The sequence below is a fragment of the Geotrypetes seraphini genome, chromosome 2, assembly GCF_902459505.1.
Source record: "Geotrypetes seraphini chromosome 2, aGeoSer1.1, whole genome shotgun sequence".
Lineage (NCBI taxonomy): Eukaryota > Metazoa > Chordata > Amphibia > Gymnophiona > Dermophiidae > Geotrypetes > Geotrypetes seraphini.
In genome coordinates this window covers 10,161,415-10,182,332 of record NC_047085.1, presented here as the reverse complement: position 1 = coordinate 10,182,332, position 20,918 = coordinate 10,161,415, and the positions used below count along the sequence as shown (strand labels likewise).

Sequence of the window (20,918 nt, the reverse complement as noted above, 5' to 3'; positions counted from 1 at the left end):
ATGCATTGGGAGGGGTCACCTACTTCTTCGTACTGATCCACTCCTGGTTTTTCCTCTTGTATCTGTGGATCTGTAGCTTAAATTCAGTTTTCTTGGGAAAAGCAGATGCATGTAGGCAAAACTTGGACTGGATCAGCCTGACGTGACCTGGGTTAGATATTAATCCTGGCTACTGAACGATGATTGAAGTTAAGTGCTCCTTAAACCCCCTTTTTCTGTTTACACACATACCATGTTTCCCCCAAAATAAGGCACTGTCTTATATTAATGTTGGGCCCATAAAAGGCACTAGGTCTTATTTCGGGGAGGTCCTATTTTTTTCATGAACATAAGAACATAAGAAGTGCCATCTCCGGAACAGACCCTAGGTACATCAAGTCCGGCGATCCACACACGCGGAGGCCCCGCCAGGTGTACCCTGGCATAGTTTTAGTCCCCATATCACTCTAAGCTTCTCATAAGGAGAAGTGCATCTAGCTTACCCTTACCCTTACAATGATAGTCTCTCCCTTCCTCTCCTCCACTCCAATTCTTCCTATTTCATTTCTCTCCCCCACATTTCTTCCCCTCTCACCCATCCCCTTGTGCAGTAGAACCCTTGCAGCTTCAATCCCTCCCTTCCTCCCATCCCCCCGTGGAACATTTTTTAATCCCTCCCATTCCCCCTGCTGCGCACCCCCTCTCTCCCTGCTAACCCTTCCATCTCTCCCACCCATCCGAACCCCGACCATGAGACCGAAATACAGTACCTTATAGCAAACCGCATTGCGGCTTCTCATGCCCGGGCATTCCTCTGCCAGGATGCAGTTTGTTATAAGATACTGTATTTCGGTCTCGCAGTCAGGGTACGGATGGGGGGAAAGCTGCTGCCGCCGGCGACTAAGGCTTATTTTCGGGGTAGGTCTTATTTTTGGAGAATCACGGTAGTTAAACAGCTAGAATGAGGTGTGGGGTTAAAAAGATGAAAGCAACATTTGGGGGAGGGGACAGTGATTTTCCTCTACTCAGTGGCTTAGTAAGGGGGATGGACCACCTCAGGTGCCATCTTTGCAGGGGCACTAGTGCCTCTCCTCCTCTCCAACCTCTTCCCCCTCCCCCTGCGTACTTCTTTAAATGCTTGCTGGAGTGAGCATCATCATCCACTTGGTGCTCGTGAAGGTCTCAGCTCCCTTCTGATGTCACTTCTTGGTCACAGGTCACAGAACCTGGATGTGACACCAGAAGGGAGCTAAGGCCTGCACAAGAAGCAGGTGAAAGCTGCATGTCACACTGGCGAATATTTAAAGAGGTATGCAGGGGTTGGGGGGGGACACTCAAGCAACGGGGAAGAGTGGGAGGCGCTTGGCGTAGCGATGCTGGGCACCACCCTCCCTTGCTACCCCACTGCCTCGACCACCATCATCTGACTTTCCTGCTGCCCCCAGGGTAAGAATGTGGACACTGAACCTTATTAATTATCTATCAATGAAACCCTCTTCCTTCTCCCAAAAGAGGAAGATGGCCTATCCTCCTCCTTAATAAAGAAAAGCTCCCAGAGGTCAACAACACTAAAGTAAAACCTAAAAAATTGGGGGGAGGGAGGGGGAGAACCACTCGGATTCCAAGGGTAACATTAGTTATACATCCACTAAAAACCACTCAATCCAGAACTGCGTTTCGGTGCAAAGCAGCTGCCTTGGGAGTCAGAGTCCGTTTCAGTGAACTATTCGTAAGAAAGCGTGACAAGCAGCGCCCACAACATCTTGAATAAGCAGAAGCAGAAATGGTAGAAACCCCAGGAACGGTGACCCATCAAAAGTGCGACAGACATTAGCGCGCTGACAATCCTGCAGCGACATTTGCGCAGGACAGAGGTGCGCCACCTTTCTGGCCTTCCCGTTTGCGCTGTGAGGGGGGGGTGTATGCGGGAACCCCCCCCCCCACTAAACTTACCTCGCGCACCCCCTACACTACACTGAAAACTCCTGAAGAGTGAAAACGGGAAGGACAGCGGGAGTTTTCTGTGTACTGGGGGGGGGGGGATTCTTCTCCACAAACCACCCCCAACAGGAGCGCAAGGACTTGTAAGTTTACTGAGGGGGTTCCTCACCCACAGCCCCACTCACAGCACAAATAGGAAGGCCTCAAAGTGGCGGCGTGCTTTTGTTCTACACACAAATGTCACCGCGGGATTGTCGGCGTGCCAATGTCCAGCGCGCTTTTGACGGTATACCCCAGAAATGCACTGTGTGTTACACTTTGATGTAAACGTTTTATTAAGAGTTCCATCGAAATTGACTCTGACTCCTGAGGCAGGCGCTTTGTGTCGTAACGCAGTTCTGCATCGCGTCTTTTACAGTAGATGCATAATAAACGCAACCCTTTTGTTGGAATCAGCATGGTCCCCCCCCCACAGCCATTTTTGGGGCTTTACTTTACTGGTTGCAGTCCTCCTCCTTATACATACAGTAGATAGAGCTATTAAGGAACCCCCTTACTCTGTTCATATGTGGTACGTCCCAAGGATGTCCATCACTTCTTTCGTCGTAACTCACGTTCAGTCTTCCACTTGTACCTCTGAGAGCCCTAATCTTCCCAAACTCCTTCCATCCCTTTAGTACCCTCTCAGAAATGAAATACTTCCACCACTGTAACGAACTCCTCTGTATGCCCACCCATGTGGGCATGGAATCAGGTGGCAGCCTCGCTTCCCACCTCTAACTGGGAACTGACCACGGGTAAGCAGGGACAAAGCAGAAGAGGGTGAAGGGAGGCCGAGGCTAAGCGTGTTGGAAGAGCATGCTCCCAGTAACTACAACTTCATGCTTCTTCTCAAGTATGTAACGAAGACAGTGGAGGTGGAATCTCCCGTAATCCTGAAGTCCCTGGCAGAAGCTGAGGACAGGAACCAAGGCCTGGTGGAACAACTATCCAGTCAGACTGAGAGGTGTCAGCGCCTGGAGGACCAGTTCCGAGGCTCTGAAGCGCTCACCACTGGCCTCCGACTCAAGGTGAGAAGAAAGACAGAGAGATTTAGCGTGTGTATACAAGGGAAAGAGATAGACAGGGCTGTCTTTAGCAGTTTTGAGTTTGTGTTTATTAGCATGCATGAGCAACTGTAACGTAATTAACATAATTTATTAGAAAATATGTCCCATAGACCAGTGGTTCCCAACCTTTTCCTGGAGGACCCCTAGGCCAGTCAGGTTTTCAGGATAACCCTAATGAATATACATGGAGCAGATTTAAAAGCCTGGCACTTCCATTATATGCAGATCTCTCTCATGCATATTCATTAGGGCTAGCCTGAAAGTCAACTGGCCTATTGGTCCTCTAACAGGGTTGGGAACCACTGCCATAGACAATAATGGAGTTTGCATTCATTAATGCAAGATAATGTGTGTTGATGCATTAATCCATGATAGTAAATATAGCCGCAATGGACATAAACACGCCGACAATTGCGCGCAGGACTTATGCGCTCTGCCTTAAAACAGATCCTGTTAGCGCTCAGAGGAGGGGTATGGGGGGAACCCCCCACTAAACTTACAAGTGTTCGCGCTCCCAAAAAACAAAGGCAAGCGGCAGTTTCCACTGGAATGGAGGTGTTTCCCCCCCCCAACAGAGGCGCAAACACTTGTAAGTTTACTGGGGGAGGTTCCCCCCCCCCCCCACACCCCCTCAGAGCACTAACAGGAACTGTTTTAAGGCCACGCGCATAAGTCCTGCGTGGGATTATCGGCACGGGATTGTCAGTGCGTTTTTATCTAGCACACTTCAGTTACGGTACCGAATATTGAAGAAGTATGGGGACAGACTTAAAGATCTCAATCTATATACTTTGGAGGAAAGGCTGGAGAGGGGAGATATGATAGAGACGTTTAAATACCTACGTAATATAAATGTGCATGAGTCGAGTCTCTTTCATTTGAAAGGAAACTCTGCAATGAGAGGCCATAGGATGAAGTTAAGAAGCGATAGGCTGCAGAGTAATCTGAGGAAATACTTTTTTACAGAAAGGATGGTAGATGCGTGGAACAGTCTCCCGGAAGAGGTGGTGGAGACAGAGACTGTGTCTGTGTCAAGAGGGCTTGGGATAGGCACGTGGGATCTATTAGAGAGAGGAAGAGATCATGGTTACTGCGGATGGGCAGCTCTATGACCTCACAATGCAGGTGTAAAGAGCCTTAGCCAATAGGAAGATGAGATGCAAATGTTAAGAGCCTTAGCCAATAGGGAGAGGAGGAGATAGTGGATGCTCTGGATGGGCCATTTGGCCTTTTATCTACCATCAGGTTTCTATGTTTCTATAACCATAAAGCTCTATGACCTCACAATGCAGGTGTAAAGAGCCTTAGCCAATAGGAAGATGAGATGCAAATGTTAAGAGCCTTAGCCAATAGGGAGAGGAGGAGATAGTGGATGCTTCGGATGGGCCATTTTTCCTTTATCCCCTGTCATGTTTCTCTTTGCCAGTGCAGGTAATGCTGGAGCTGGGCCAAAGCCTACTTCTGACATCATTTCCTCTTCCCCAGTGGGCTCGGGCAGGGAAGTGGGAGGTTTGTCAATACAGAGTGAGGGCATGAACTGGTTAGTCAACCGCATTTTTTACTGCTATTCCCTAGTAGTGTTGCAAATGGATCTTATGCATGTTCATTGAAGATATTCTGGAAACCAGATGGGCCAGGCTGTCCTGATGACTGAGATTAGAACCAGTACCTAGAACATGACAGGATCAGTAGGGCTTTATTTGTACTCACTTGTGGAGGGGGGCAGGTTCAGATTCTAAAAATGTAGATTGGGGGTACTAGGAATTTTCCACCTTTTCTATGGGCCTTCATCTCTTGCAGATTTCTGCTTACGAGTCTGAGATTGAGAAGCTGAAGGAGGAGCTGCTGCAGGAGATCAGCCATCTGGAGGCTCAGAAGGAGGAGGCCATCAAGGAGGCTTCGGAGTGTTCAGAGCAGCACCTGCACCAGCTGCGAGAGCAATTCTCAGGTACGGAGGGGGAGCAGCGGCTGACGTGGTGCCTGAGATCCCAGCTGGGGGAAAGAAGCAGGGATGGGAAGATGATGGTCCTTTCCTATACGAGGAGGTGCTCAAATGTTCTCAACCAACCAACATTCTGAGCATTATTTTGATTGATTGTGCATTGAACCATATCCATGGTTGGACTGAGAAGTTTTCAACACCCCCTCATAGCAACATTCCAGAGCTGAGATTGTGATGTCACAATCCCTCATTCGACCAATAAGAGCCAATCTACTCAGTGATGTCACAGTGGCTTGATTGTCCTAGACTTGTCTCACTTTTATTACATACAAGGGGGTGCTGAAAAGTTTCCAGCCCAACCAACCAGCTTCGTAAATTCTGAGCGTTATTTTGCCACTTTAGCTGGAAAGAGTGTTTCTTATTTCGTTAAGTGCCAATTTGACATTGTTTTAGATCATTGATTGAACCATATCCACGCCATTCTCTTTTGGGTTGGGATTAGAACTTTCAGCACCCCCTCGTATCCAGATATAGGCCTGGATGTCAACATACAGAAGATTTAAGGGGCAGTTTGATAATGGGGTGCTTGGGTGCATGTGTTCTAATGCAGCATGGTGAATGCCTTTTCTATAATGGTCTCTGGGTGCCCAGGTTCCATAATAGAATACAAGCATAAACCCCCATTGGAGCAGCTAAATGTACACGTGGTAACTTATGCCAGGTCTAGGGCAAGCAACGTTCACAATTTAAAGTATTCCATTTTGTGTGTGTAAGTGTGAAACACACCCATGTCCCAAGCGAGCTCCATCTACATGTTCACCTTTGCCTTATAGAATAGTGCACAGGAAGGCTTGCGTGTAAGGGGCTTGTTTCCCTGCATTTACATATGCAAGGCGCTCAGTCTACTCAATCGTCTAGAGCAGTGTTCTTCAACCACCGGGCCATGGACCAGTGCCGGTCCACAGAAATTTCCTGCCGGTCCACAGGGCCAGCATGTGCATCAGGCCCAAAACAGTGTTCTTCAACCGCCGGTCCACGGTGCGATCGATGCGGCGTTATCTTCGAGCCAGCTCCCTCTTCCTCACTGATTCAGTGCACAAAGCCAAGGGTAGTGGCTCCTACGCGCATCCTGTGCCTGAACCGGAAGCCTTCTCTCTGACGTTGCAACGTCAGAGGGAAGGCTTCCAGATAACGCACGGGACGTGCAAGGTGTAATTAGTACTATTATGGGGGCGGGGTCTGTGGTGGAGATTGGGTAGAGATGGGCGGGGTCTGGCCCACGACTTAGCCCCATGTTCTTCAACTGCCAGTCCACGGACCGATGCCGGTCCACAGAATAATTCTTTTATTTTTGCCGGTCCATAGGTGTAAAAAGGTTGAAAAACACTGGGCTAGAGCTCTCAGGCCAATAAGTTGCACTTCCTCTATAACAGATGACAAGCCTAGTTGGGCGGGTCTAGCATAATGCGCTAAGGGGGGATTTTATAGCAGGTTTAGAGGGCAGAAAGTTGTCTATTGTGGCCTGATTTTATCAAGACATAAGGGCACTATCTCTATAAATTATTAGCATGAATGATGTAGAAATTGCATCCAGACTGAAGGCCCAGACATTCCCCTATTCAGGGCTCCTGTTTCATGTCCGGCATGAACCGCATACATTTTTACCCGTACAATCCCACAGCGCTCAGACTCCTGACACCAGTGGACTGATGTGTGTTCCACGAGCTCAGCCTAGAACAGCTTAAAGATCTCATCTGGTGTTTGTGTAACTACTATTCCCCAAGCTTCTTTATGGGTCTCTTAACTTGTAAATCACCTTGAACGTGTAATTGTGATACAGAAATTCAGATTAGAAATATAGAAACATGACGGCAGATAAAGGCCAAATGGCCCATCCAGTCTGCGAGACTATTCTACACACCTACTACTGTTTCTATAACATTACTCCTGAGCCCATCATATCTTAGCTTCATCCTATGCCCTCTCCTTCCGGAGTTTTCCTTCCTTTGAAAAAGACTCACATCCTGTACATTAAGGATAATTCAGTCAATTTAAGATTACCAGTCAAGTTCTTTTCCCGTTCTGTGCCTCTGTGTTGTAGGTGTGCAAATGCGTTTGACCACGCTGCAGCCTGTTCTGAAGAACATGAAAACCAACTACAACAGCCTGAGGAGCCAAGTCAGGAACTTCTCTGAGTTTTATGAAACTGCCATCAAGGAGGCCAGGAGGCAGGTGAGTTCATGTCTCAAATACCTGGATATTGAGGAGGCCAGAGGACGGGTGAGGTCAAGTGCAAAGAACACCTGGTTAATGAGGAGGTCAGGTCTCAAACATCTGCATTTTGAGGAGTCTAGGAGATGGGGTGAGTTCAGGTACACAAACACCTGGACATTGAGGAGGCCAGGAGAAGGTAACCGCAGAAGGGTTAACATCTGGCCACTGAGGAAGTCATGAAGCATCTGGCTCTCCTCTTGTTCTGTAGGAATGATGGATGGTTATACTGAAGGCAATTCTATAAGGTAGGCAAATACCTTTCTTTATAGAATACTAGTGAAATAGGTCAAATTTTATCATATGATACATATGTTTTATATTTGCTATGGAAGGGTGGGGAGGGAGGGAGATAAGTTATATGATTTGGATTATTGCTGGTTATTAAGTGTTCTATTTAATGTTAAAATGTTTTAACTGACTGTCACTTATTGTAAGTTTTAAAACGAATAAAGATTTTATAAAAAAAAAAAAAAGCTGGCGTTAACGCTCACACCTAGATTATTTTTTTAAAATGTGCATAGATGATTATTTTATCACTAGTCTTTAAGCCCGTTAAATTAACGGGTGCTAAAATAGATGTCTGTCTGTTTGTCTTTCTTTCTGTCTGTCTCTCTGGCCCCCCTGTCTGTCATTCTTTCTCTCTCTCCTTGGCTAGTGTTTGTCTGGGTTGACCACTGGCTGTCTGTCTTTTTTTTTCTTTGTGTCTCTCTCCTTGCATGCTGTCTATCTGTGTTTATTCTATCTGTCTCTCTGGTCCTCTGTCTGTTTGTCTTTCTTTATGTCTGTCTCTCTCTCTCTGGTCCCTGTCTTTCTTTCTGTATGTCTCTCTGTCTTTCTCCCTGGCCCCCTGCCTACCTGTATTTATCTGCCTGACTGTCTCTCTGTGGCCCCCTTCTGCCTCCCTACCCCCTCCCCAAAGCAAGCCCGTTACATTAACGGTGCTAGAATATGTCTATCTGTCTTTCTATCTGTCTCTCTCCCTGCCCCCTATGCAGCAGCATTTCTCTCCCCCCACTTCATTTTAAGTTGTCTAAATGAACTGAATCTAATTAATTCACATCCCTACTCTTTTTTTCTCCGTCTGTAGAGGCCCCTATAGCTAATTTTTTTGGTCTTTTCCATGTGTTCCCTTCTTTCTTTTCCTTATACCAGTCAGACAATTGCCTTTGGATGTTCCTCAGTTCCTGCCTTGGTCTCCCTCTCAGCATATACCACTTACCTCTCCCCTTTCTGCTGTCTCCCTCCACATAGCTTGAGCATAAGCCCGATGCGCAGACCTCGGCTGGCGGCAGCGGTGGTAAGCCCAATGCGTGTAAGCGCATGCGCACTCTCATGGCCGCGACGGATCAGGGAACACGGCTTTCGAGTGCACATGCGCGGCCTAGCATTTTATTATATTAGATTTTTGTGTGCAAATATGTGGCCCCCCACTCAATCCAAACCACCAATGTGAATGTCCACCTGCTAAGTACAAGTCCTTGAATACAGAATTCTGTGTAGCTGGAAAATGTTCATTTGCCCGTGTCTTTGCACACATAATGGGTAAATGACTAGAGCACTGGGCTTTCTATGCATTCTTGACAACTGAACCCAGGAGGTTCCTTATAGAATTGATGCAGACACTGCCACACATTTCCTGTCTTGGCAGATCTCTGTGGCTGTCGCTGAGGTGTCCGATGCTAACAGGGACCTGCTGGAGAAGTATCACCAAGAAATGCTACTGAGGAAGAAGTACCATGAGCAACTGGTGGAGCTGAAAGGTGAGCAATGTCAAAGAAACATAGAAACAAGATGGCAGATAAAGACCAAATGGCCCATCTAGTCTGCCCATCTGTGTAACCATTATCTCTTTCTCTCTCTGAGAGATCCCACATGCTTATCCCAGGCCTTCTTGAATTCAGACACAGTCTCTGTCTCCACCACTTCTTCTGGGAGACTGTTCAACGCATCTACCACCCTTTCCGTAAAAAAGTATTTCCTCAGATTACTCCGGAGCCTATCACCTCTTAACTTCATCCTCTGCCCTCTCATTTCAGAGCTTCCTTTCAAATGAAAGAGACTCGACTTATGCGCATTACATAGGTATTTAAACATCTCTATCATATTTCCCCTCTCCCACCTTTCCTCAAAAGTATACAGATTGAGATCCTTAAGTCTGTCCCCATACGCCTTATGATGAAGACCAAACACCATTTTAGTAGCCTTCCTCTGGACCGACTCCATCTTTTTTATATGTCATTGATGCAGTGAGGGAGGGTGTTGCCCTGCATCGCCGTGCACCTCCCCCAACTTTTCTCCGCTGCTTGAGTGACCCTCACTCTTCCCGCCGCTTGAGTGACCCCTGGCGCCTGTGTACGTCTTGAAATATTTGCAAACATGAGCAGGAGAGGTACCGGCACCCCCCCCCCCCGAAGACAGCACCCAGGACGGTCTGTTTCCCTCACATCCTCTTTACTATACTACTGAGAACTGCCGACAACTTCAGGTCTTTCCTTCTCCCTACAGCCCTTATATTTTTTCCTTTCTTCTTCCATCTCTTAACCTGGTCTCCTAATAAGTATACATTAATAATAATAATAACTTTATTTTTATATACCGCAATACCACAAACAGTTCAGAGCGGTTTACAGAGGAAGAGACTGTATACAGACAGCGATGATACAAAAAAACTTTTGAAATTACATTAGCATGGTAAGATTAATCAAATTTATCTGGAAGTGTTTTAAAAAATACATCAAGGCAAAAATGGAGTCAAAGAAATTTATCAAAGAAATAAGTTTTGATTGACTTCCTAAAAATTTTATAAGAAAGTGCGTTTGAAATAAAGTTAGTTAAACGTTTATTCCATTTGTGGACCGAGATCCCACCCAGGGGCACAGCCACATTTTCTTTGCATTCGTTGATGGTTTTCATGAAAGGTTTTAGCTGCTTTTGAAATGTAATGGCACTCGCTGTGTGATGCTGGCGCAAAGCTGTCCAAGTCTGCTCAAGTCTTGCAATCTGCGGGAACTCGAGGGCTTTCATCACAGCAGAGAAAGCAAAGATGTCTCCAATTGAGGCTTTCAGCTCCAGAGCCAGTTCAATGATCTTTATTCAAGGACACGGTGAGCGAGGCGCAAAATCTGTATATCCCCAGATTTAGAAAAGGATGCAAAAAGAGCCGAACAAAAGACCCGGCGTGGATAACTAAAGAAGTAAAGAAAATGATAGGGGATACGAAGAATTCATTCCGGAAATGGAAAAAGGACAAAACCGAGGAAAACTGGAAAGAGCACAGGAAGCATCAAAAAGAATGTCACCTCGTGGTTAGAAGAGCAAAAAGAGAATATGAAGAGAGGCTAGCCAGGGAAGCACGAAATTTCAAACCGTTCTTCAGATATGTTAAAGGGAAGCAGTCGGCTAGGGAGGAGGTGGGACCGCTGGATAACGAAGATAGGAAAGGAGTGGTGAAGGAGGAAAAAGAAGTGGCGGATAGACTAAACATGTTCTTTTCGTCAGTATTTACAAAAGAGGACACATCCAACGTGCCAGAACCTGAAAAAATCTTCAAAGGAGATCAAGCAGAAAAATTAACATCCATAGAGGTAAGCCTTGAAGACGTACACAAGCAGATAGATAGATTAAAAACTGACAAATCTCCGGGCCTGGACGGAATCCACCCTAGGGTATTGAAAAAACGAAAGGAGGAAATAGCGGAACTACTACAGCAGGTTTGTAATCTATCCCTGAAAACAGGCGTGATCCTGGAGGATTGGAAGATATCTAATGTTACGCCCATCTTTAAAAAAGGATCGAGAGGTGACCCGGTAAGTCTGACCTCAGTTCCGGGGAAAATGGCGGAAGCACTGATAAAAGATACCTTTGAGGAGCATCTAGAAAGGAATAAACTTATGAAAACAAGCCTACATGGCTTGCAAGGGAAGATCGTGCCTAACGAACTTATTGCACTTCTTCGAAGGAATTAACAAACGGATGGACAAAGGGGACCCCATAGACATCGTATACTTAGATTTCCAAAAAGCCTTTGACAAGGTATCCCATGAACGCCTACTACGGAAACTGAAGAACCATGGGGTGGAAGGAGACATACATAGATGTATCAAAAATTGGTTGGCGGGTCGAAAGCAAAGGGTGGGAGTAAAGGGCCACTACTTGGACTGGAGGAGGGTCACGAATGGTGTTCCGCAGGGGTCGGTACTCAGACCGCTGCTGTTCAATGTATTTATAAATGATCTAAAAACAGGAACGAAGTGCGAAGTAATAAAATTCGCAGACGACACCAAACTATTTAGTGGAGTTGGGACTAAAGAGGACTGTGAAGATTTACAAAGGGACCTGAACAAACTAGAAGAGTGGGCGACGAGATGGCAGATGAAGTTTAATGTAGAGAAATGTAAAGTCTTGCATGTAGGAAACAGAAACCCGAAGTACAGCTATACGATGGGAGGGCTAGTAATGGGTGAAAGTACCCAAGAAAAGGACTTGGGGGTAATAGTGAACAACATAATGAAGCCGTCGGCACAGTGCGCAGCGGCCTCTAAGAAGGTGAATAGAATGCTGGGTACTATCAAGAAAGGTATTACATCCAGAACGAAAGAAGTTATCCTGCCGTTGTATCGGGTGATGGGGCGCCCGCATCTGGAGTACTACGTCCAATATTGGTCGCCGTACCTTAAGAAGGATATGGCGATACTCGAGAGGGTTCAGAAAAGAGCAACACGATTGATAAAAGGTATGAAAAACCTTTCATATGCTGAAAGATTAGAGAAACTGGGGCTCTTTTCTCTGGAAAAGCGGAGACATAGAGGGGACATGATAGAGACTTACAAGCTCATGAAGGGCATAGAGAAAGTGGAGAGGGACAGATTCTTCAAACTTTCGAAAACTACAAAAACGAGAGGGTATTCGGAAAAATTAAAAGGGGACAGATTCAGAACCAATGCTAGGAAGTTCTTCTTCATCCAAAGGGTGGTGGACACCTGGAATGCGCTTCCGGAGGGTGTGATAGGACAGAGTACGGTTTTGGGGTTCAAGAAGGGATTAGATAATTTCCTGAAGGAAAAGGGGATAGAAGGGTATAGATAGAGGGTTACTATACAGGTCCTGGACTTGATGGGCCGCCACGTGGGCGGACTGCTGGGCGTTATGGACCTCTGGTTTGACCCAGCAGAGGCCCTGCTTATGTTCTTATGGAGGGTCATAGCTCTCTCTGCAACTGTACCAGTGCATCCCAGTATATCCACCGCAATTCCCAAAGCAATCAGGTGATGCAAATCCAAAGAGGAAACCATGCTCAAGTATAATTTATGCACAACTAATAAGGAATCCCTTCATGTCCAGACCGCACAACAGCAAAAAAAAAAATTAAAATAAAGTTAAAATAGAATCCAAAGTTGAAATAAAGATTGCAGAATCTACCTTTCATTGGGTCTAAATGCTGACTAATAAAGTCCTGTAGTTTATTTGGGTCTTCATAATGTATTTTCATTACCGCTGGATATAGCAGCCCATATCTTGCTTCCATTTGTCTCAGCTGAGGTCTGAGAAGCAGGAACGTTTTTCTTAAGCCAGCCGTGACTTTAGCAAAATCAGGCAGGAGATGGATTTTTGTTTCCTGCCATTTTACCAACCTCATTTGCTTAGTGTTAGACAAAATATCCAAAGCTTGTTTAAAACGCAGTACCCTGAATATCATGGGCCTGGAACCGTTTTGACTGTTGGAGGCTCTGGATGGAATTCGATGTGCTCTTTCTATTTCCAGAGGATACATCAGGTTGAGGGAAAACATCTTAGGCAATAAATCCTCAAGAAAAGATGCTTTCGACGGGAGTCCAGCTCCGGAGAGGCACACGAGCACCGCTCTGCCCCTCCCCCGAGCCAGCGAGGAGAACACTAAAAGTTTTCAGCGGGCGAGTTCTTTCGACGGGAGTCCAGCTCCGGAGAGGCACACGAGCACCGCTCTGCCCCTCCCCCGAGCCAGCGAGGAGAACACTAAAAGTTTTCAGCGGGCGAGTTCTTTCGACGGGAGTCCAGCTCCGGAGAGGCACACGAGCACCGCTCTGCCCCTCCCCCGAGCCAGCGAGGAGAACACTAAAAGTTTTCAGCGGGCGAGTTCTTTCGACGGGAGTCCAGCTCCGGAGAGGCACACGAGCACCGCTCTGCCCCTCCCCCGAGCCAGCGAGGAGAACACTAAAAGTTTTCAGCGGGCGAGTTCTTTCGACGGGAGTCCAGCTCCGGAGAGGCACACGAGCACCGCTCTGCCCCTCCCCCGAGCCAGCGAGGAGAACACTAAAAGTTTTCAGCGGGCGAGTTCTTTCGACGGGAGTCCAGCTCCGGAGAGGCAGGGGATTTCGGGTCTATCCCGTGGAGCGTGGGAGCACGCTCATCCCCTCCCCCGATCCAGCAAGGGACAAGTCTTCTTCCTTAAAAACTACACTGCCTACGGCATTTCCTTATTGAGTTTATAGTATTATTTTCATATCTGACTTTTGCAGCCATCAAGTCTCACCGAGGTTCGGTGAGATCCTGAGAAATTCCAGTCCCCCTAGTTTCTACTCTTGATCCCTGACCCAAGCCTCTCACCCCCACTCAGCAAAATGGCACCCTCCACTACCAAACTCCTATGCATCATGTTACTGCTTTCCCTACTCTCAACAAACTGGAAAACAGCAGGCTACCACTTTTCAACAATTCCAATAGTGACAACAACACACAGACAGACACATCCACACAAGAAACTTCAGTTAGGAAACCTGATAGAATGCACAACAACCACACAAGAAAGCATCCCAACCACATGGGGACGAAAACCACCCCACAACACAAAGAAGTCAGGTCACAAACTCTCCCATACTTCCAAGAACCTCCTTCACCCACAGCTTATTCCCAACATCCACAAGAATCAAATCACAATCCCCTGTGCGTATATGAACATAAGATCAATCAGCCCAAAGGCAGACCTATTAAAAGACTGGATAGTTAAAGAACAGTTAGGCTGCCTTTTCCTAACCGAAACCTGGCTATCCTCCGACTCAGACCCTAGCATTACAGAATTCTGCCCTAAGGGATACAAACTCGAATTAGTCTGCCGAGAAAAAAAGCGAGGGGGCGGTCTGGCTATCCTAGTGAAAAACAACCTTACCATTACAGTCCTAGACAAACACTCCACCCCCCAATCAGACCTGCTTGCCTGTCAAATCTCCAGTAACTCACTCAAAGATACCCTAACTTGCATCCTCTGCTACATCGTTCCAGGAAAATGGAATACCACAAAACATGATCTTGAAGATTTCATCTTCCGGAACTCATTAACCTCAACACACAATCTGCTTCTCGGCGACATAAATCTCCACCTAGAAGACAGCTCCTCCAAACAAGCTGAAGGCATAATCTCATACCTCAATGCACTCTCCTACCAAATTCTGTATCCGCAACCCACACACGAAAAAGGCCACCAACTCGATATTGCAGCTTACATGGCCCAACACCCCCATACACCTAACATTCATATCTCCAATGGGGCCTGGCACCCCTCTCTATGGTCAGACCACTTCAAATTCACCTTCAACATCAACTGGACACAAAGCACAAGCAAACACGAAACCCACAAAACCACCTTCAAAACCCGACCAAAAATCGACCTCTCTACATTCTGGACCACAGTAGACCCCGCAATCGCCTCCATAGACCACAATGTATTCATTCGCCAGTGGCGCTCCCTGAGCGAAACAACCCTGAATAGACTAGCCCCAGAAAAGACAAAACACAAACTTTGCAGATCCTCTGACAAATGGTTCGACACAGAACTTCTTCAACTAAAAAGACACTGCAGACAACTCGAAAGAGTATGGCAAAAAAAGAACCAAGAACTAACCAAAGTAGCTTGGAGAAACCTAATAAAACAATACAAAGCCAAACTTAAAGAAAAACGAAGAGCTTACTACTCCAAACTAATCGGCACAGAACCCATAGACACAAAGAAACTCTCCCAACTTGTGAAGAACCTCACAGACACTCAGCCATTCCTAGCCACTCAAGGAACCCAACCTCCAAAGGCCACCCAACTAGCAGACCACTTCAAGAACAAGATCGCTACCATCAGAGCCTCCTTCTCCAATTCACCGACCCTCCTAGAAGAGATCATAATAAACCCCACAACTGATGAAGCCACTGCAGCCGACAGACACTGGTCCAACTTTAAAAAGGTGCAATGGTGGGACTTTAACCAACTCTACAATAAATATAGTCGAGCGTCATGCGACCTGAATAATTGCCCCTCATATTTACTAACAAATGCCTCCCCCAAATTTAGAGCTTGCCTATTGAAATGGATCCAAACAACACTCACGGAAGGCCAATTCCCACAAGACCTAGGAGAAATCATAATCACTCCAATACTGAAAGACCACAAAGGACCAATAGACACCCCTTCCAACTACCGACCCATAGCCTCTATTCCACTATATGTTAAACTAATAGAAGGTCTGGTTGCCCAATACCTCACCAACTACCTTGAAGACCACAACCTACTCCACCCAACTCAATCAGGGTTCAGATCCAACCACAGCACTGAGACACTGCTAGTCTCCCTTCTAGATACAGCCCGACAACACCTTAGCAAAGGAAGAAGGATGCTGATAATTCAACTAGACCTCTCAGCCGCATTTGACCTGGTTGACCACAGTATACTTCTTCAGATATTAGAAGCAATAGGGATCTCAGGCGGAGTATACAACTGGTTCCAAGGATTCCTCAAAACAAGAACATACAGAGTAAAAACAAAAGATCTAATATCGGAAACCTGGACCAATCCCTGCGGAGTACCTCAAGGTTCACCACTCTCACCCATGCTCTTCAATGTCTTCATTGCCTCCCTTGGTACCCTATTAGATAAACTCGAAGTAACCTCATTCAGCTATGCAGACGATATAACCATACTCCTTCCCTTTGACTCACAAGACCCCACTACAACAGATAACCTGGTAAAAACCCTAGAAATAGTGGAAAACTGGATGACAGAACACAAACTGAAGCTCAATCCAGACAAAACTAAATTTCTACTGCTTGAAAAAGACAAAACCCCTTCGATAACTGAACTAGAAATAAAAACCACCAAATATCCTATACAGACCACTCTCAAACTCCTTGGAGTAACAGTAGATAGATGCTGCACTCTTCAGGTGCAAATCAACAAAATCACACAAAAAGCATTCTTTACCATGCGCAACCTTCGCAAAATTAGAAAATTCTTCGGCAAAGAACAATACAGACTCATAGTTCAATCCCTAGTCCTAAGTCTACTGGACTATTGCAATATCCTCTACCTTCCTTGTCCCACCTACCTAATAAAACAACTACAGACTGTCCAGAACACTGCCCTCAGACTGATCTATTCCCTTCGAAAATTTGACCACATCACCAACGCCTTCCTAGATTCACACTGGCTTCCAATACAAGCCCGCATCCAATTTAAGCTATATTGCATATTATTCAAAACATTAAACGGAACGGCACCCTCTCACTTAAACAACCGCCTAAATAGGAACCTCTATTCCAGACAAAGGAGAACCCAGTCCCCTTTCTCCTACCCCCCTTATAAAGGAACTAAGCGCAAAAAGATGTACGACAACCTACTAGCAACACATGCAGCTAAATTGGACCCCTCCATCACCAACCTACTGACAGCTTCAACTGACCTCAAAGCTTTTCGAAAAGAAATCAAAACCATACTATTCAAGAAATTTAACCTAATTTCCTAACCCCACTCTTCTCCCCTCTCTCCCCTTCTTAGGATCCTCCCTTCAAAATGTGATTTAGACCTAATGCCTTTAACTGTATTCCTCTTCCTAAAAACGTCCAGCTATCGTTAAGATGTATTAGGCCCAAAGCCGTTAATTGTATTCCTATTCCTGGAAATGTCCAGTTATCTTTTTGTTGTAATCCGCTTAGAACTGCAAGGTACAGGCGGAATAGAAGTCATTAATGTAATGTAATGTAATGTAATGTAATGTAATGCTTAGCAAATCTATGGCATTCAAAATGGTTGAAATATGGAATGGGCTTCCTGACTCTAGCAGACTGATTGGACAGTTCGTACAATTCTGGAAAACCCTAAAAACTGGGTTGTTCACACTATACCTTGGAAGGTCTACCTGCTGAAAAGCTGTAGTAACAACTTATCCTAATCTTTTTAGTCTTTTAATTAATTTTTAAACGAATTTTACATTTTAATTTCTGTGTTTGTCTTTGGACCATAATTGTTCTACTCCTAGGCCTCTCCTTCATAGACTTGTTATTCTAATTTAATCAACTGTAAACCGAATCGAGCTCGTTCAGGAGATGGCCCAGTATATAAACTGAAGATTAGATTTGCCTGCTTGGAATGATCATGTTCTATCAAGGAATCTCTTGTAGATTTGGCCCTTCAAGGATGGGAAAGCGAACAAGTGGACAGTACATGTATGGGTTGTGCCTGGAAATTCGAAATGTTGAGATTGGGGATGAACCTGTCATAGTTTGAAGCACAGGCAAACAAACTTAAAAATGACAGCCACTGTAATGTTTTGTAACGAGCTTACATGATCCGATTTCTTGAGACCGTAAATGAGACGGACTGAATGGATATAATATGACGTCTTTGATTAGTCACCCATCAGCATTTTGTGCAGCAGTGGTGATTAAGAATGTACCCGGAGTAGCTGTAAAGACTACAGTACCACCTTACTAAGATAAGTAGTTTTTGTTCCTTTTTTAGGAGCTGTGGATGTCGTTAGAACTTATGTTATATAGTAATGGTGGGTGAGACTGTGAACAAGCAATGAAGGTCTCTTTACACAGCTTCTCTGTGATATTTCACAGTTGTGGGTCTGAGCGTTCACTATCAAGCACGTATCATATTTTGTGTGTTCATTTTTTATATATACAAAGATTGATAGATTGCTGATGGGTGACTAATCAAAGCAGTATTTTCAGTATCACCCTTGTTTTGTCATTATAATTCCCTCTCATAATAAGTTTAATATGACATCAACATAATACCAATGAAACACCTAATAAGCAGCATTAAAACATTCAAATAAGAGATATAATATGTCAGCATAATACCAATAACATCCACAAAGAAGTGTGCACGCCAACAGAACTGTGGCAAATAATTCTTTATTGGAAAAGACCCGACACTGCCAGTGTTTCGGCTCATGGCCTGCCTCAGGGGCCTTCTCTTTAGTTGTCAGTCAAATGATTTCTTATTTAAAGGTGATGATTGTCCCAATATTTCAAACCATCTCACACAGAACGTGTTCAATGAAAACTTGTACAAGGGCATTAACACCGTTTGCTTTCTCAGATAGCTTCACGGCCTTGAGGTCCTCAGACTCTATCACCCCTGTTCGTGCATATCAGCTTCTTACCCTCTAGCACAGGGGTGTCAAACTCAATCACATTAAGGGACCGAAATCCAAAACACAGGTTAAGTCGCGGGCCAGACCCCGCCCAATCTCTGCCCCAGACTCCGCCTAATCTCTGCCCTAGATCCCGCCCAATCTCCACCCCAGACCCCGCCCAATCTCTGCCCCAGACCCCGCCCAATCTCTGCCCAAGACCCTGCCCAATCTCTGCCCCAGACCCCGCCCAATCTCTGCCCCAGACTCCGCCCAATCTCTGCCCCAGACCCCGCCCCCATAATAATACTAATTATAACACCATTTTTCCCATTCATTTTTCATATATACACACACAATATAATCTTATTAACACATAATGCTTAACCACAAAATTAAACTCCACAAAACACACTGTATGGTTCTCAACATTCATTCCTACCAGAACACAGATAACCCCTATGCAAATATGGGATCAAAAACTAAAAGTACTAATATATAAGAAAGAAATCCTAAGATTCAAGACTCTGCACGCAGAGAAAAAGAAACAAATGTGTTTCTTCCTCAGCAGTGCAAAAGATAGACAGCAGATTAAAATGCTCAGAACTGACACAGTTTAAACTTGAAAATAAAACCATTCCCCCTACCTTTGTTGTCTCTCTCCCTCCATGCTGTGCCTCCCTCTGGCGGGTGTACAGCGGTCGCATCTAGGTTTTAACACTGAAGTCGGCCATAGATCTGGTGTAATTTTAGCACCTAATGTAGATGACGACTTATCCTAGCTTTCTCTAATGGCATTTACACCTGGCTTTTGATAATTGATGAAACTTACTGCAGTCTAGAATATTTTATTGTATTATATTACACTGTTTTTTTGTTATTCATTTTGTATTCTCCCTTTTTTGTTCTACTTTCCTATAATGATTTGTATTTCATCTCCCTTCTTTCCTTGTGTTTTTAAGTTTGTTTTCGTAATTTTTTTTTTTTTTAATTAATATTGTAAGTTAATATGTATTGTTCTGTTTGTATTATTCCCCAGAAATTGTAATTTTAATTTGTTCATCGCTTTGAAATTCAACAAAGCGATTAATCAAAACAATTATTAACTTGAAACTTGAAACTTGATTAGTAAGGGGCGGGGCAGAGGCGGGACGGTCTGCCCCGGGCACCATCTTGTGGATTAGTAAAGGGAGGGGCGGTCTGCCCCGAGCACCATTAGTAAGGGAAGGGACGGTCTGCCCTGGGCACCATCTTGTGAATTAGTAAGGGGAGGGGTGGGGGGCGTCTGCCCCGGCACCATCTTGTGGATTAGTAAAGGGGGGCGGTCTGCCCCGGGCACCCATCCTCCTCTTCGCAATCCCGCTCCTTCCTGATCCCCACTGCCGCACGCATGCGCCTCCTTCCCTTCCCCCGTACCTCTTCAATTTTCCTGGTGCCAGCAGCATCACGAACTTGCTGCCCTCATCAGTGTCGCGCCTAAGAAGTGATGTCGGGACAGCCGACACGATGCGGGCAGCAAGTTCGTGATGCTGCTGGCGCTGGGAAAATTGAAGAGGTATGGGGGAAGGGAAGGGGGCATGCACACGGCCGGGGAGGGGCGCCAGTGCCCTAGACTCCACTCATCCTCGCTATGCCACTGCCTGTGAGTACCTCTCTAGAACAGGCTCACAGGCCACATAAAGTAGCCCCTAAACTGTGGTACCCAGTTATAGAATTGCCCCCCACCTCCATAGGGTATATTCAAGATTTGATGCCAAAATTTTGTCCTGGTTTGTGATTGGCTGCCTCTGTTGTCAATCAGGCAATATCCGGGTGCTGTGCCGAGTGAAGCCCATCACTGAGCAGGAGCGGGAGGAAGGGGCCACCGCCACGGCCGTGACCACAGACCTGCACGATGACACCAGGCTGCTGGTGTCCTACAAAGGGAAGGAGAGGAGCTTTGAGCTCGACAAGGTCTTTCTCCCTCTGGCGACACAAGAAGAGGTGAGCAGTGGCAGAACCGTCTCCTTCATATCTGAGCTTATTCGTGACGTCCCGACGACACCTGTGGGTGTTAATGAAGAAGCAGACGATGAAACATGGCAAGGCGCAAGGCTTTGCTGAGATGATAAAAGAAAAAAAACACAGACATGAGGACTTTTCCTTTGATAATGGTTTCAGGAATAAATTTCTTTCTCCCAAACTAACCCCAAGCAGGAACACACATTAGGGATAAGCACAGAGGATCCTTAGCTGGGGGTAAGGATGGGGAGTGAGGTGTATAGTCTTCAATAAGCACAGAGACTTTATCTTCTG

At 45.7% G+C, this 20,918-nt stretch overlaps 1 protein-coding gene across 4 annotated transcripts in view; it reads left to right on the top strand.

Annotated features, from left to right (window-relative positions):
• KIFC2 (kinesin family member C2) overlaps positions 1–20,918 on the top strand; it is a 110,813-nt gene that overhangs the window by 74,089 nt on the left and 15,806 nt on the right. For all 4 annotated transcript variants that reach the window (XM_033933013.1, XM_033933012.1, XM_033933014.1 and 1 more), the window contains 5 exons: positions 2,817–2,990; positions 4,830–4,977; positions 7,073–7,203; positions 8,894–9,005; positions 20,425–20,606. In XM_033933013.1, coding sequence (XP_033788904.1) covers positions 2,817–2,990; positions 4,830–4,977; positions 7,073–7,203; positions 8,894–9,005; positions 20,425–20,606 — 747 coding nt within the window. The remainder of the gene's footprint in view (positions 1–2,816; positions 2,991–4,829; positions 4,978–7,072; positions 7,204–8,893; positions 9,006–20,424; positions 20,607–20,918) is intronic.